At 47.2% G+C, this 18,004-nt stretch overlaps 1 protein-coding gene across 1 annotated transcript; it reads right to left on the bottom strand.

The window, feature by feature from the left end:
- Positions 1–2,431: 2,431 nt before the first annotated feature.
- Positions 2,432–7,569, bottom strand: Vmn2r82l (vomeronasal 2, receptor 82 like). The gene is given in 4 exon segments (XM_039103365.1): positions 2,432–4,336; positions 4,338–6,308; positions 6,311–7,443; positions 7,446–7,569. Coding segments are annotated over 4 exon segments (5,133 nt in total).
- Positions 7,570–18,004: the final 10,435 nt, after the last annotated feature.

The raw sequence follows: 18,004 nt of genomic DNA, 5'->3' as shown, positions 1-18,004 counted from the left end.
GCGTACCCCTAAACGGGGAGCCGCGTCTCTCGCTCCGATCGCGGGGTGGGGTGCCCCCAGGAATCACGAGTAGCCATCTTGATGTAACAGCAAGAGGTAGCTTTATTTGCGGGATCCCGGGTCGATACGTATCCCACACAGGAGACAGAGGAATCGACCCCGAGCTCCCAAACTCAGGGGTTTATATAGGGGAGGTAAGGGGCATTCGCCCGGTTACACATGATTGGTCAATTCAAAAGGTGCACGGTTACTTTCGGCGCGAAATGACATCAGCAAGGAGTACGTGCTCTCTAGCAGCTCGGCAGTGTGGGTAGGGTGGCTTATCTCACTCAGGAGGATGACACACTTCTGGGGAGTGGAGGAAGGGGAGGGGGTGGCTACGGATGGTCAATGTCCTTGGGGCTGATGGCTGGTCCAGCAGGTCCTATCTCTAACACCCTCTCAGGCATGTCCGGACCTTATTTATGACTAACTTCTTGAAATTTTAATTCCTCATTCCCCACTTCCTTTTGGGGAGTAGTTCTAATCCTAGGAGTACACAATAGGCTCAGTATTTAGGGGCTCCTCACTTCGTAAAGCCTGATATTGTTGTCTTAGCATAAGAACATGTACGGCACTAATCCGTTCTTTGACAAAGGTTATGAGATGATTGATGATACAGGGCCCTAAAGTGAACAGGAGGAGCAGAATCACCAAGGGACCTGCTAAAGCTGACAACAGGGTGGTGAGCCATGGGGACTTATTGAACCAGTTCTGAAACCAGTTATCAGTGGCCTCTTGTTCCCGTCGTCTCTTATCTAACCTCTCTCTAAGTTTAGCCATGGAGTCTTTAATAGTCCCTGAATGATCAATGTAAAAGCAACATTCCTCCCTCAGAGCAGCACACAGTCCTCCTTCCTTCAGGAACAATAAATCTAACCCTTTTTTGTTCTGAAGCACTACTTCTGACAAGGAGGTGAGGGATTCTTCTAAATGACTAATGGATTTTTCTAGGGCTTCAATATCTTCGGAGATAGCAGAATTCAAAGCTGTCAGGCCCTGCTGTAGTTGTTGGGGTCCGGTGATTAAGGCAGCAGACCCGGTGCTTACTCCAGCAGCCACCCCCAAGCCTAGGAGTACAGCCACAGTCAGCGAGATAGGTTCTCTTTTGATTCTAGGGGTAGGTTCATACAAAGACAGAAATTCTCCTGGAGAATGATAATAGATTCTTGGGACCAGCTGGACCATTACACAGTAGTCTGAAATGTTATTGATTACTGAATCGGCCAGGCAGGGAGTGAGGCCAGAACTACAGGCCTACCAATACCCTGGGGGAGGAATTAGATAGGAAGTCGTGCTAGAGGGGGTGCTGATAGGGAAAACATGGCGACATAGATGGCTATGGGTGGAAGGTACCTTACCTACGCAGGTCCCTGCTCCTGATACTTCAGTCAAGGTTAACCTGGGCTTGTTGGTGTGGAGGCAGGCTTCTGGGTTTGTTTCTTTTGTAAAATTGGCGTAGGTTGCTATTCCTTCATAGTAAGGGGGGCTCGTCGAAAGGCAAAGCCAGCATTCTGTAGTCAAGTTAGGGTTGGAGTGGTTCAAAGCCTGGAAAGTCCCCTGGATCAACTTAAACATGCGTTCTTGGGCACTGGGTAAATGGGAGGCCAGATAGTCCTGTGTGGTTATATCCCCAGTGGGCGCAAAAGCCTCAGTGTGCGCAAACATCTCAGGTTTTAGCATAGTAGTGACTTTAGGTCTGTCCCTAGCGAGAAGTCCCTGGTTCTTGAGGACGGGGTTAGGACCCATAGCTTTGGGGCTAACGGGCTCTACCTTGAGTCTAATATCTAGCAGGATTCCAGGGTCTTGCCCAGCCACGTAGAGACACAGCCCCCAGCGTCGGCCCTCGAGCCAACCTATGGTATACTTCCTCCCTATTTCAGTGAAGGTAATGTTAAGGGTGGCGACCCTGTTCTTAGCCCACTTGATATCTAAGGAACCCCAAGTAGACGTGGGATTCCAATCTGTCTGCCCGGTAGTCTCACAGCCCCAATAATAGCAGAAAAAATATGATTCGTCTCCACACTTCCACATATCAGATCTAAGAGGCCTGTTCTTTGGGCAAGCATAGAAGGGAGTCTTAGTTAGTTCTGTCCTAGCCCCAGGAATCCGACAGCTGGCATCGGGTTTCGGGAGTGGAGCGCGCGCGGCTCCGGGTCCTCCGTACCGTGGGGAGGTGTACATGTGTGGTGAGAAATCTAGCATGTCATTTACCTCGTCAGGGTCCAGATGCTCTAAGCCCCACCCAGGTGCCCCCGCAGCCAGCTTACACCAGGACGGGTACAGCGGTGGCCACCAGGTCCAGAGTGGATGTTTACCGGTGACGGACCACACCAGGTCTCCGGTTGAAGAGAAAACCTGCCAAGTTAGCTGCTGGGGAGAATGTGGATCCTTATTCGATGTCCCCACCCGGGACGAGACGGCGGCGAAGGCAAAGCTTAAGAGGGTGAGGAGTCCTTTCCACAGTCCATTCATCTTCAGGAGTCTTGGGAGCTCTTTTGGCGTGCAATGCGTGGATCCAGGCGGCTATTCCATCAACCTTTATAGCGGTTGGGGTGGTGAGTAGAACCGAGTAGGGTCCTTTCCAGCGAGGTTCAAGGTTGCCGGCTCGATGACGTCTGACCAGAACCAGATCTCCAACCTGGAATCCGTGGGGGATCTCGGGGCTCTCCGTCCGGTAGGTCTCCTTCAGCGAATCCCACACCTGCTGCCTGACAATCTCAAGAGCCCTGAGGCGGGTGAGGAGGGGTTGAGAAAGAGGGGGGTCCGGGTCGTGTACTCCCCCAACTTCACCTATAGGGGGCGAGCTGCCCCATAGGATTTCATACGGTGTCAGCTTAAACCTCCCAGGAGTGTTCCGAGCACGGAACACGGAGAAGGGAAGGAGGGCTGTCCAATCTTTCCCGCCGGTCTCCAAGGCCAATTTAGTTAAGGTCTCTTTTAGGGTCCTATTCATTCTTTCTACCTGTCCTGAGCTCTGGGGTCTATAAGCACAATGTAATTTCCAATTAATCCCCAGTTGACTGGCCAGCCCCTGACTTACCTGTGCAACAAAAGCAGGTCCGTTGTCAGACCCGATTACCTTGGGGAGTCCAAACTGTGGAAAGATCTCTTCCAATATCTTCTTAGCTACCACTCGAGCTGTTTCTGAGCGGGAAGGGAATGCTTCCACCCAGCCTGAGAAGGTGTCTACAAACACTAATAGATATTTATTACCATATCTGGCTGGAGTTATTTCTGTAAAGTCAATTTCCCAATGAGCCCCCGGCCTATCTCCCCTGAGCCTTTTGCCATGGAGAGACGGGGGTCTATTGGAGTTGACAAGGGCACATGCTTGACAACTCTGTACAACTTCTTGGACTATGTCTGGCAGTCTCTGGATGTGGTATTCAGAGGACTTCATGAGTTCTATCAGTTTTCTCGTACCTAAGTGGGTCAGACGATGGAGATTAGCAATGAACTCACGTCCTTGCTGGTTTGGAAGAACTTGTTTACCGTCTGTTGTCTCCGCCACACCATAGGGAGAGAAGCCTCGGATCCAGTCTGAATGGTGAAACTCTTCTAATTCTTCTGGGGAATATTGAAAACTGGAGTCTCTCAGGTTTGGGCGGAGCTCTTTACCTACTACCGGCAGGATCACAGCCCCGAGTGCAGCCTGTTTGGCAGTGGCATCTGCCATACGGTTGCCCTTTGCCACAGCATCCTGTCCCCTCTGGTGCCCGGGACAGTGAATGATGGCCACCTTTCTTGGGAGGTGTACAGCCTCTAGGAGGCTGAGGATCTCATCTTTATTTTTGACCTCTTTTCCTGTGGACGTCAAGAGTCCTCTCTGCCGGTAGATGGCCCCGTGTACATGAGCAGTGGCAAAGGCGTAGCGGCTGTCAGTATAGATGTTAATATTTTTTCCTTCAGCCAGTCTCAATGCCTGAGTGAGGGCTATTAACTCTGCCTTCTGGGCTGAGGTGCCTTCCGGTAGTCCACTGGACCAAATAGTCTTTTTCCCATCTACCACTGCCGCTCCAGCCCTTCTTTTTCCTTCCACCAGAAAACTGCTGCCATCTGTGTACCAAGAAGGGCAGCCTGGCAGGGGAACATCAGTCAAATCCTCCCTGACACCAGAGGCCTCAGCCAGGATGTCAGCACACACGTGTATTGGTTTCTGCTCTGTTGCCTTAGGAAGCAATGTGGCTGGGTTCAGAATGACGGGGGCCCCAAACAAGACCCTATCATTTAATAGGAGGCTCTGGTAGTGAGTCAGGCGGGCATTGGTTATCCACCTGTCAGGGGGCTGTCTGATGAACGCTCTCTAAGGCGTGTGGGGCTATGATCGTCACTGGCTAGCCTAATGTTAGTTTATCAGAGTCTTTCACCAACGTGGCTACTACCGCGATGATCTTAAGGCAGGACGGCCAGCCACTAGCCACTGGGTCCAGTTTCTTAGAGAGGTATGCCACGGGCCGCTTCCAGGGGCCCAAGGTCTGGGTCAACACTCCCTTCGCCACCCCCACCTTCTCGCCCACAAACAACGTAAAGGGTTTGGTTAAGTCCGGTAGGACCAGAGCGGGTGCGGTCAATAAAGCCTGTTTGATGGCATCAAAAGCCGCTTGGTGCTCAGGCTTCCATTGGAACTCAGTCTCTGACCTGGTCAAAGAGTGGAGTGGGGCAGCCAGAGCAGCGAACCCAGGAATCCATAGTCGGCAGAACCCGGCAGTGCCTAGGAATTCTCTCACCTGTCGAGGCGTTTGAGGTGTTGGTATCTGGAGCACAGTCTTCTTCCGGGCCTCGGTGAGCCACCGCTTTCCATCTCAGAGGATGTAGCCCAGGTAGGTCACTTCGGTATGACACAACTGTGCCTTCTTTGCTGACGCCCGGTATCCCAAACGGCCTAATTCAGCTAGTAATTGTTCAGTTCCTTTTTGGCACTCACCTTGGGTTTCAGCACTCAGAAGTAGATCATCAACGTATTGAAGGAGAGTCAGATGTGGGTTATTGGTCCTGAATATCGTCAGGTCCCGATGTAGGGCCTCATCGAAGAGGGTAGGTGAATTCTTGAATCCCTGTGGCAGTCTGGTCCAGGTCAATTGTCCAGAATGTCCCGTCTCCGGATCCTTCCATTGGAAGGCAAACAGGTGTTGGCTGTTGGGATGTAATCTCAGGCTAAAGAAAGCATCTTTGAGATCCAAGACAGTATACCATATCCTTTCTGGTGGCAGAGTGCTGAGGAGGGTGTAAGGATTAGGCACTATGGGGTGTACATCTTCTACCCGTTTATTAACTTCCTTCAGGTCCTGGACGGGTCGGTAATCTTGTGTTCCCGGCTTTTTTACCGGGAGTAGTGGGGTGCTCCAGGGGGACCGGCATGGGGTTAAGATGCCCAGCTGTAAAAACTTCTTTATGTGGGGCCGGATGCCCTCTCTTGCCCCCTTGCTCATAGGATACTGGCGTACGCTGATAGGGGTGGCACCCGACTTGACTATGATTACTATGGGAGGTACTTGGGAGGCCATCCCAACCCCCCCTGTCTCTGCCCAGGCTTCAGGGAACCTTGAAAGCCACCATTGTGGGTTGTCCATTTTGTTACCTTTCTCATGTATGCGATATTCGTCAGCTAGTTTAAAGGTTAAGTCCATACCGGCCTGGGGGGGGGGGTGCCACTTCACTTGCAGTCCGCTTAAAGAGAACTGGATTTCGGCATTCATCTTGGTCAACAGATCTCTTCTGAGCAAGGGGGTGGGGCATTCAGGAATTACTAGAAAAGAATGTGATACTCGACCGGCCCCTCGGTTAATGCGGCGGGCTGTTGTCCATTTGTGTATTTTCGTGCCGGTTGCCCCCACTACTATACTAGTCTTGTTTGTGAGTTTCCCCATGGGATGTTGTAGAACTGAGAACTGTGCCCCTGTATCAACCAGAAAATCCACGGGGGTTCCCTCCACATCTAAAGTTACCCTAGGCTCGGGGAGGCAATACGAGCCCCAACTGCCCTAGTCATCTTCATTCCTTAGGGCCAGGGTCTTAGGACCCCGCATCTTTTCCTTCTGGTTTGGGCAGTCCCTGGCCCAATGTCCTTTCCTCCTGCAGAGGCGACATTGGTCTCTGCCCGTTCTTTTCCAGTCCGGTGTGCTCCAGTCATTTCGATGGCGTAGGTTGCCCAGGTTCCCTGTCTTCCTTCCTACACTTCTGTTCCCTTCAGGTACTACTGCGGCCAGTATACGAGTCAAGTTCTGGTCTCTACGTCTATTTCTCTCATCTTCTCTCCCTTCCCTTTCTTTCTTCTCTCTCTCTCTCTCCTCTCTTCCTCCGTCTCTCTCTTATGGTACACTTTCTCTGCCTCCTTAACTAAGTCTCTTACTGTAAAGTTTTGTAAGCCTTCCAATCTCTGCAACTTACGCTTGATGTCTGGGTAGGACTGACCTATAAAGGACATAGCTACTGCTGCCTGTTGTCCCTCTGACGTAGGGTCAAAGGGGGTGTATCTCCGGTACGCCTCTAGAAGTCTCTCTAAAAACAAAGAGGGGGCCTCTGTGGGTCCCTGGAGCACCTCTCTTACCTTGGCCAAATTGGTGGGGCGACGAGCTGCCCCCTTGAGACCTGCCACCAGAGCCCGGCGGTATGTGGACAGCCGCTCCCTACCTTCAGCTGTGTTGTAGTCCCAAGGGGGGCGGTCGAGGGGAAAGGCAGCATCAATGAGGTTGGGCATCGGGGTAGGGGTCCCATCTGGCCCTGGGACATGTTTCCGAGCTTCAAGGAGGATCTGCTCCTTCTCCTCAGTGGTGAAAAGAACCTGTAAAATCTGTTGACAGTCGTCCCACGTGGGCTGATGGGAGAACATCAGAGACTCTATGAGGTTAGTTAAACTAGAAGGATTCTCAGAGAAGGAATCATGGTTAGTTTTCCAGTTATAAAGATCTGCAGAAGAAAAAGGCCAATACTGCAAGGGTTGTAGGTCAGGGGGATCGACAGGGGGGCCATAAGCTCGGAGCGGGAAGGTGGGGACAAGGGGGGGTCCCTCTGAGCTGGCCCCTCGGCGGCTTCTGGTTCCAGCGGCAGGGCCTTCCGATCTATCAATGTCATGTCGATAAGGGGGTGGTGCATTGGGCGCCGACGGTGTGGGCTCATCCTCTTCAAGGGGACTCTCGATGTCAGGGTAAATTCTAGGGATCACCTTCTTCTCCGTCCGGGACTCCTGTGCTACCAGTATGTGGGAGGATGAAGAAGGGGGTGGCCGGGACCAGGACCTCAGCCACAAGGGAGGATTAGAGGCCAGATTCTCCCATACTACGATATAAGAGACCTGGTCTGGATGAGATCTGGGCCCCGGATGAAAAACAATTCTTCTAACAGATGAAATAATTGCCTGGTCTAGGGTGCCCTCTGGCGGCCAGCCCACTCCGAATGTCGGCACTCAGAGGAGCAGTAAGTTTGCCACCGTCCCTTCTTCACTGTCAAAGACAAATTCTGGACTCTTGTCTTAACCTCTGACCAGTGATTCAACGTTTGACTCAATGGAGTGGACATGGGCTGTCCCATGGTAAAGAAGAAAAAAGAACCAAACCAAAAATGAAATTACAAAAAGGGAGAACAGTGCGTGTGTGCACACGCGCCTGCGCTTGGACTTGAATATCCAGCCAAACGCGATCTCGGACAGCGTTGGATCTTGAATCCACTGTCAGGGAAGGAGAAGCTCTCCGTCTCCTTGATTATGAAAAGTCACAGTCGGATCTCTTCGACTGCCAGTTGCCGGGTCCTCCCGAGAAGGGCTGGCTCACGGAACGTCTCTCACGCGTCCCAGAGCCTGCGCGATTGGGGCGTCCCCTGGTGCGCTTTCTAAAAAGGAAAAAAAAAGAAAGAAAAAGACTATTCGGAGTAGGAATCCTTCATCTACTCACAGGCGCCTATTCGGGGTGGGGAACCTTCTTCCACCCGTGCACAGGGCAGGAATCCTCCTTCTGCCCAGACAGTGCACTCTCAAGCTAGCTTTCTATGGGGTGGGGAACCTTCTTCCACCCGTGCACAGGGCAAGAAACCTTGTTCTGCCCAGACAGTGCACCAAGACCTTAAACCGGTACCGAAAAATACAAACTACAAGACTTACGCACACACTCACACACGCACAGCGGCCGCTTTCCAGCACTCACACTAACGTACCTCCAAGTGGCTTTCGGGGTTCCGGGGGGGTCACGCTCCGATCCCGGACGAGCCCCCAAATGAAAGAGCGTACCCCTGAACGGGGAGCCGCGTCTCTCGCTCCGATCGCGGGGTGGGGTGCCCCCAGGAATCACGAGTAGCCATCTTGATGTAACAGCAAGACGTAGCTTTATTTGCGGGATCCCGGGTCGATACGTATCCCACACAGGAGACAGAGGAATCGACCCCGAGCTCCCAAACTCAGGGGTTTATATAGGGGAGGTAAGGGGCATTCGCACGGTTACACATGATTGGTCAATTCAAAAGGTGCACGGCTACTTTCGTCGCGAAATGACATCAGCAAGGAGTACGTGCTCTCTAGCAGCTCGGCAGTGTGGGTAGGGTGGCTTATCTCACTCAGGAAGATGACACACTTCTGGGGAGTGGAGGAAGGGGAGGGGGTGGCTACGAATGGTCAATGTCCTTGGGGCTGATGGCTGGTCCGGCAGGTCCTATCTCTAACACCCTCTCAGGCATGTCAGGACCTTGTTTATGACTAACTTCTTGAAATTTTAACTCCTCATTTGTCTTCTTTGTGACCGGACTGTGGTTTTCTGGACATGTTGGTGTCCATTGTTTGTGTTCTGTTTCTGTGTTTGGAATCCCAGAAGCAGCTAAGGTTAAGCTGCAGTTTGGGTCACGTACTGAAGGTACCAGGTATCTGTGGAAATTGGTTATAGGATGCTTTGTCTTGGTCTTGTTTCTCTGGTTTGTTTTCTGTGATATTGTCAAGTGGTTTTTTGGCTTTTGTTTCGTGTTTGAATTTGGATTGACGATGGTGTTTGAAATCATGAAACTGTTTGCTTTGTTCGTCAAAGAGTTTTACTTGGTCCTCTTGGTGCTTAAGTTAAAAGTTAAAAATAATTTGCTTGAGAGAAATTGTTTTCTGTGAGGAGTTTTATCTTTCTCTCTTGAGCCTCCTCCCCAAGGAGAGATGCCCCAGGTTGGGGGGCAGAGAAGCCCCTAAAATAGTTTCAAAAAGAATCTACAACAAACTGTGAAAAACTTTGTTTTGCCAGTCAAAATTTAGAATTCAGACTTTGGCTGTGGCCAAGGTCAGGATTAATGTTTTCTTTTCCATGGGCCTTTAGCCCACTGAGACAGTTTGGTGAAGGACTACTACTGCAGTCCTGGTATTCAGAGACACGGAGAGAGCCATCGGTTTTTTTTTTTTTTTTTAAAGTTGGTACTATAGTATTAACAATCTCTTTATTAGATGTAAGAGACAGGAAACCCCAGGTGAACTGGTTACAATTCTTTTGTCAGCTGCTTAGTATCTAGCACCCAGGTTCTAACCATCTCTCCATCCTTTTGTTATTAGTTCTTACTAGAAGCCTAGTGTCATTTGGAGGCTGGTTCTCTTGAGAGGCAGAGCCACCAAGCTGACAATGAAGGGAGGTACTCCTTAAGGGAAAATCTAAGTCCAGAGAGACAGCTGGTAACAGATAGCCTGCCTCTTGCTCATAGACAAAGCCTGTGCTTATTTTTACAATGGTACTTTGGTCCAAAAAAGGCCTCCTGGTTTAGTTGTGTGACTAAATGCTATTTGTCCTCTTCAGTGGACCTCTATTCTCTAGATTCCCTTCTTGTTTTCTCACCATCCCACTTGAGATGCTTGTTAGTAACTGTTACAGATCTTCTTTACCACTGAGGAAAGACAGAATCCTACTAGAGGCCAGAAAGAATGTTCCAGACATGGATGGAATGCCCTCACTCCTGACTGTTGACTTCAATACCCCTGAAGGTAGGGAGTGTTCCGGGTCTGCCCCCAGGCTCCAAGCGTGGGTCTCCTAGGGGCTGGAAAATGCCCCACCAATCTGGCTAAGATAAGGAAAAGATATGAAGAAAAGGTTACAGAAACTTGAAGGGTTAAGCTAAATCACTGAGAGAGTTATTGTAAGTTGCAGAGAAAATAAGTTGATGTGTGGTTCAGGGTCTGTGCACAAAAGAGGACAACACTTAATAGCTGTAGAAGAAGATGCAGACAGAGAGACTGAAAAACGAAAGAAAGAGACAAAAAGAAGAGGAAGTTAAAAAGCTAAAGAGAGATAAAAGAAAAGAGAGGAACATATACTGGCCACAGTAGTTAGAAAACCTAGGAAGACAGTACCTGGCAACAGGAGAGAATTCCTGGCTAAAGATCGATGTGCCTAATACAAAAAAAAAAAAAAAAGGACATTGGGTCAGGGACTGCCCCAGGAAGAACAAGAGGGGCCTCTCCAGTGGCTCCGAAGGCAAGCCTCTTGGTCCTAGAGTGCTGGCTATGCACAAAGATAGAAGGAAAGCCTGCCCAGTTGTTGTGTGAATGCGGGGGGGTGGGGAGGGTCCAACACTCTGTGCTCCTATGCTCCAGTGGGCCAGTATCCAAAGACCTTGAGTACAAGGGGCTACTGACAACAAACAATACTTATGGACTGCCTGAAGAACAGTGGACCTTGGCGTGGGCCGGGTAACTAGTGTTCATGGTCATCCCTGACTGCCCCCATCCCTTGCTCATGAGAAATTTGCTTTCCAAAATGGCTTGCATTGGCTGAAGGGTGAGGCCATGTGTATGCATATCTGCAGACTGTGTACGTGGGGCTTAAGACCTGTCTCAGTACACCAGTACCTGATGCTGGGAGATGTGTGGCTTAGTGCCATTCAGCCTGGAACACACCATTCCTGCCAGCCGGGCACTGACAATTATCACCCAATCCAGGACTTAAACTGTGATAGAGTGGCTGCTGTTTTGCCTTTGAATAGAACGTCCCAAAAGATGGGACCACTGGTCAGCTGCAATGGACTAGATTCTCCACTGGTTGGGGACAATCTTGTCACCTTGCTGCCCAATCCTGACCTGGAGCCACTGCAACATGAGTGTCAAGCACTGGCAGAAGCCCATGGGTGGAGGAAAGACCTCTGTGACTGGTTGATTGACCCCTGCTGAAAGCGGAGGCTACCTTGTCTACAGACAGGAACAGTTCTCTTCATGAAGGTCAGAGGTAAGTGGGTGCTGCCATGGTGGACAACACAATGTCATCTGGGATGGCTGAACCTCAACCCCCCAGCACATCAGTGCCACAGATGCCTTTGCCATCTCTTGGATGCCCTGGTGAAGCCAACAACTGTGAGTACTATTCATTGCTCAGGATATCAGGAAGGAAGACATTCAGTGGCATGAGGCAGTAACAAAGCACATAAAGTGGCTCGGGAAATGGCTATACAGGAGCCTATTCTGGTTACAGGCCTACAAGAGACAGCCAAGGGGAACTGGGATTGGACTAAAGGGATGGCCCCATTTAGAATGTACAGTAGAAGAAAAGGCCCAAGTTGCTTAAAGGCACACTTGAGGGGAAAGCTATACTCCCCAGAGAACAAAGAAAAGACTCACTTTGCCAAATACAGAAAGGGACTCATTTAGGAGATAAAAAGTTTGTCCAAGTAGTTAAGTTATATATAATAGACTTTAAGATTTTAGCCAGAGAGACAGTAAAAAATATAAGGTATGTCAGTAAGTAAATGCTTAGCAAGCAAACAGGACAAAGAGACCTAGAGAGTTTAGTAAAAAGTCGAAGTGAACTTCACTGAGATAAAACTAGGAAAATATGATCACAAGTATCTCCTAGTGCTTGTAGATACCTTTCGAGGAATAGATAGAAGCTTTCCTCACCAAGCAAGAGACGGCCTCGGTAGTCATCAAGAAGATATTGGAAGAAATCTTCCCCAGGTTTGGAGTGCCCAAGGTAATCTGGTCAGACAATGGCCCTACTTTCATTGCCAAGGTAAGGCAGGGTGTGGCCAAGTATTTAGAAGTCGATTAGAAATTATGTTGTATTTACAGACCTCAAAGCTCAGGACAGATAGAGTAAATAAATAAAACTCTAAAAGAGACCCTGACCAAATTAAATTGACCATGGAGACTGGCACAGACTGGGTGGCACTCCTTCCGTCTTGCTCTCTTCAGAACAAGAAATACCCCTTCCAGATTCAGCCTTACCCCCTTTGAGATCTTATATGGGGCCTCAGCTCCCCTGACTGTATTAGATGATGTTACTGAACCAACATGTCATAGTAATAATGATTTATATGCCAGGCTAAAAGACCTACAGGTGATACGGAAAGAAGACTGGTCACAGCTGGCAGCAGCCTAAACCCCAGGGACCCTCGAGACATCTCATCAGTTCCAGGTCAGAGACTACAGCTACATATAATGACACGGAGCCCAGACACTCGAGCCTCACTGGAAAGGAACGTACCTGGTGCTGCTGACCACCCTGACGGCCATCAATTCTCAGCCCTCACCAACCGTGTAGTAGCTGTTGGGGCTTAGAGCTGGGACCTAGAGGGAAAGTCAGACCTTCAAAAAGCTCCCTAGACTTAATTTCATGTTTGCCCTGGGTTCTATCAAGATAGGTGTGGGGATAGCCTTGATTTCTATTACAAATGATGTAACATTGCATATGTTAGTACTCCTAACACTTCTTGGGACTGTGCCTCAGGGATCATAATCTGTATAAGTTTAGAAGTTCTAAAAGCTAGTCATGAACTTGGTGTGTAGGTTTAGATAGTGCCCAGATTGGAATCCTGATGCTAAAGACTTAGTAAGACAAAAAAAGAGTTGAGAATTACTTAAGGCTATCTAGGTGCTACAAGGGCAGCACAAGGACATCTGCCATTGCCCTGCAATGAAAGGGTTATACAGAATTCAGAACTGCCATTGACTCAGATATAAAAAGAGTGAAAGACTTTTTAGCTGACCTCCAAGAATACCTAACCTCCCTCTCAGAGGTAGTCCTTCAGAATAGGAGATTAGACCTGATATTCCTTAAAGGAGTCTGTGTGCTACACTGAAAGAAGTGTGTTGCTTCTATGCAGACCATTCAAGAGTAATTAAAGACTCCATGAATAAACTTAGAGAAAGGTTAGACAAAAGATAGAGAGACAGAGAAACACATCAGGGATGGTTCGAGAGTTGGTTTAGTAGATCTCCTTGGATGACTACTCTTATATCTTCCCTTATGGGACCCTTCTTAGTTTTGCTTCTGCTTCAGATTATAGGTCCATGTGTGTTAAAGAAACTAGTTAATAGGTTTGACTCCTATAAAAGATAGAGACGCTCAACAAGGTTGGTTTGAGTCTTGGTTCACTCGGTCTCCCTGGATCACTACCCTACTCTCTGCTATATGGATGGGCTATTACTAATAATTTTCTTGGTTTTAGTTTTGGACCCTGTGTGACAAACAGGTTAATTGCTTTTGTTAAAAATAGAGTGGGTGCTGTGCGGGTGATGGTTCTGAGACAACAGTACCAGTCATTTAGGACAACTGGTGAGACCAAATACGAGACTTGATATCAAAATTCTAAGATTAGAATTACTTAGTAGAAGAAGAGGGGAATGAAAAGAAAATTATACAGATTTAGGGTTTAAAAATATGAAGTTAAAAGAGTAAGTTTCAAAATTCACAGACTCAGAAGTGAAACAGGATTGGGCAGGTCCAGGCATGCCCAGGCCCTGTGGGGCCTGCCCGGCCGTTAAAACTGACAGACCACAAAGATAAGGAAGAAAGAATGCAGAACCAGCCCGAGGTATCGGAACTGACTCATTGGCCATCTGGCAGGAAGGGATAAGCCCCTAGCCCCTGACATTCCGGACTCTTTTGCTGCGTAACCCTGCATCCGCGCCTCATTTGAATCCACCAATCAAGTCCCTGTAACCATGCATCTGCTTCTGTACACCCGCTTCTGCTTCCCCAAACCCTATAAAAGCCCCATGCTGGAGCTGCTGGGCACGCAAGTCCTCCGAAGACACTGTGTGCCCGCAGGTACCTGTGTTTTCCAATAAACCCTCTTGCTGATTGCATCCGAGTGGACTCGGCCTGGTCGTTGGGCTTGGGGATCTCCTTCCCGAAGGAAGATTCTCTCTGAGGGTCTTTCAGCATCAGGTAGGGTGGGAAGATATCCCAGTGATTAAGCAGGCAGAAAATGTTAGAGTGACATGGGAAGAAGATTGTTTATTGGTCTATATTTATGGCTTGCTCAGCCTGTGTTTTTATAAAAGCTAGAACAATAAACCCAGGAGTGGGACAACCTACAGGGAGCTGGGCCCTCCAACAAAATTATTGATCAAGAAAGTGCCCACAGTGTTTTCATAGGACAATCTTATGAAGAATTTTTTCTCAGTTAAGATTTCTCCTTCCAAGTTATCTCTAGTTTTATATCACATTGATAAAAAACCTTCCTATATAGTTTGTAGGTGAGAGTTTGTGGATGTATATCTCTAAGCTTGTGTATTGAAGTGATATCATTAAAAATTTTACAAGAGAATGGCTAACAATAACCTCTGTGTGTGTGTGTGTGTTTCTTTAATCCCGCAGGCTTTCGCCTGATTCTCGGTACCGTGTCAGTGCGGGCATTGGGCACCAACAGTGTATGTCAGTGAAATTATGTGTGTATATGTGTTTCTGCATGCCCACAGATATTATATGTATCATACTAGGGTATTAAAGAGGACAATGACTTAATCTAAAGAAATGCTTTAGATTATAGCACACACCAGCAAGAAAACATTCCTTTTTTTGGCATGGGGTAGCAATTGGGCTTGCAACAATAAATTATGAAATATACTAGGAAGAGTGAAATACCTCATTAGGTAAAGATAATTGTTGCCAAGGCTGTTAACCTTGGTTTGGTCCTTGGGACATACACAATGGAAGGAGGAAATGAATGTCATAAATTGTACTCCGTCATCCTGTATCCCTGTACATACATGTGTTCCGATTCTCCCATTTCTGAAGCAAGAAAAAAATTACATACATGGAATTTCTGCCTAGTATTACAGAGCAACAGAACATAATATTTCCCCCATTTTTCTTTAAAAAAAAAAAAACCATTAGGTCGAAGTAGTGGTCTGAGAGAGATCAGACATGCCTCACAGAGTGCCCAGCTTGGCTATGGCAAGCCACTCTTGCAGTTAGGACTGCACCCCAATGGCTAGGAATGAACTTATGCTGTAACACACCGTTCTGGGCTATACGTGTGTGTTATTGGGGGAGAAACTGGGCAGAGGAGCATTTGACCGGCCCGCACGTTTAAACGGCGTGTAGCCACCTCTGTCTTCGGATCACCTTGCCGCCCCCAAGGTTCCTGTCTTAGATTGGTCAAGGGTCAGAGGAAGTTGCCCGTCCCTGAGGATACCTACATCAGGTCATCTTCTCATTCCTCTCACTTGAGCCCAGGGGCGAAAGAGCAAGGGCCAGATGGCATTAATATAAGAGATTGTGGAAATTGAGCCTCTCCCGATAAGTTGTAGGCACCTCATCTGGTTCTCCTCAGCTGTTATGGCCATACCACCAAGGGCCTAGTCAAGCCTCTCCTGTAATAAAATTTAGAATTCCCAATTGTTAGCAACTACTCCAGAAAATTCACTCACTGTGCTTGCTTAACAATAGCACCAGTTAAGGCAGCAAGAGTCGCCAGGGGAATGAGGGGGGCAGGGGTAACAGCTGGAGTCCAGTCTTTTGCAGCAAGCAGCAGTGCACAGAGGGTCTGAGCATAGGCCGTGGTGGGACGGGAACACGCAGTGGTAACACTGACTGCAGCAACGCCAAAATTTCTGTGATGACAAATGATGAGGGGGAATCTTCCATATTCCTCCAAGGACACAGGAATGACTCCAGGAACCCGAACCAGGAGAGCTGAATCTTCATGCTCCCAGGATCAGCATGGCTCACCAGCCACTCGGGCAGCTGGCACACTCCTGTAGCATCCTGTAGAAAAAACACAAAGATTCCCTCTTCCCCATATAAAATATCTGAACAGGATCATGCCAACATGTGGATCTTTCTATTTCACCTAGGCAGAAGTATGCTTAGTTGTAGGGTGCCATAAACTCAGATTGTTTCTTGGCATCCAAATTTTAAAATTGAAATAAAAGGAGCATATTTTAGCATACAGGGATAACTCCCCTTTTTTATTTACTAAAATATTGTTAAAATATTATTTATTAAGATAAGTCCTTGAGGATTAAATTGAGGACACTGAGCACTTGTATTTATAAATTGACTTTTATACCAAATTATTGTCTCCAGCATTACTGTTTTGGATATATAAAAAATGAGATTTTTTGACTAACTGTTCCTATGTAAGGCCTATAATCTGTCTGGTATCATTGTCCTCCCTTGCTAAGGGGTCTAGGCAATCTAGTTTGAGTTCTTAAATGGCCTATAAAGGAACAGTACTTAGTGCTCTTAACCACTAAGCCATCTCTCTAGCCCCTCACCAGCTTTATTTACCTAAACATAAGCATTAATTAGAGATGCCAAATCCTATAAATATTGTCCAGATTTAGTCTCACTAGAAATCCCTGAGCTGGCACGGAGAGGCTGGGAGTTGAAAGTAAGCAAATGGAGTCTTCCTCTTTTCAAGAGGGTGTGTTATCAACTCCATTACCATTTTCAAAGAGCTGGGTCTATGGTTTTGTTTAGTTGTCTGAGCCAGAGCACTGAAAGGACAGTGAGTTGTCAGACAATTCACACTGAAATCACTTTGATTTTAAGTAGAAAACCTGCCTCTCATATAGCATTGAGTAATTGTATAATTTGAGGGCTAGTAGTATCTAAAAAGGGAAACTTTTTAATCAACTGTAAACCATAAGCCATACATTGGCTATCAGTATATGACTTAAAAGCTTGATTTTTTTTTAAAAAACAGTGGCTACAGCACGTAATTTAATAATCTGTGCTAAAGCAGGGGAAACTGAAGAGAATAAACAAGTGATCCAAAAATACATGTAGCCTTTTCATTAGATGAACCACCTATAAATACAGTAAGCTCATTTCCTATGGGTTGCATGCACAAATTTACAGGAAATACAAAAGCATGCAAAGAGTAAAATTATCAATTTTGCCTGAGATTTGTATATGTGATAGGCCAAATATCAGTATTTTTTAATAACCAATTTAATTGCTGTTTGGAATAAGATATGTTTTACCAGGTTTCTTTTTTAAAATACTTCCATGACTCTAGTCTCCAATTCTGTATTAACACAACTGAAGCTTTATCTCCAATGAGGATAACAAAGGAAGGCTTAAGTCCTCTGGTAAGGTGAGGTAGTTAGCCAATTAACATATCCTTAGAAGCTTAAAATTAGCTTCAAATATTCTTTTCTGGAGTAGTGCAACAGCTACTCCCAAAATATTAAAGCTCATTTTGAGAGCAAAGGTTTGTAGTAAAAATTTCCATATACACTGAAAGATTTAAGGTTCTAACTTCTTACATTGAAGAAGCGACAAAATTACATAATATAAGGCTATTAGCCATTCTTTTGTAAAATTTTTAATGATATCACTTTGTGGGCTCTCTAAAATTATAAGCAAGCTCACGGAATGAAAACTCACAATGGCCAGGACGTAAACAAATTGTATAAAATCAGTCCTCTAAATCTATCTTGAAATGGCAGTTGGAGTAAGCAAACTGGCTGTAATGCTCTCACAAGTTCTAAAACCTCATCAATCTTTCATAAGTCTTGTAACAATCTCTACCTGTTTGATTTTTTTTTTCTGTGTCAAGCCAGAAGAGGGAAAGGCCTCTGGTTTCTTTATGGACCAAACTATATATCTAAAGTACAGCACTTAGCAGGTATCTGCGAAGCACAGTGGGGAACCCTGGATGAGACTTCGGTAACAAAGGACAGACTATGTGGCCTGAAAAATTAGGGAAATAACCAGGAAGGCCAGCCTAATTCTGACTCAGGTGAGAAGTACCTGGCCAGACTGCCAGTTGGGAACAAAAAGCTTCCACA

Source organism: Rattus norvegicus, chromosome 2 (genome assembly GCF_036323735.1).
Source record: "Rattus norvegicus strain BN/NHsdMcwi chromosome 2, GRCr8, whole genome shotgun sequence".
NCBI classification, from domain to species: domain Eukaryota; kingdom Metazoa; phylum Chordata; class Mammalia; order Rodentia; family Muridae; genus Rattus; species Rattus norvegicus.
This window is presented reverse-complemented; position numbering and strand designations above follow the sequence as displayed.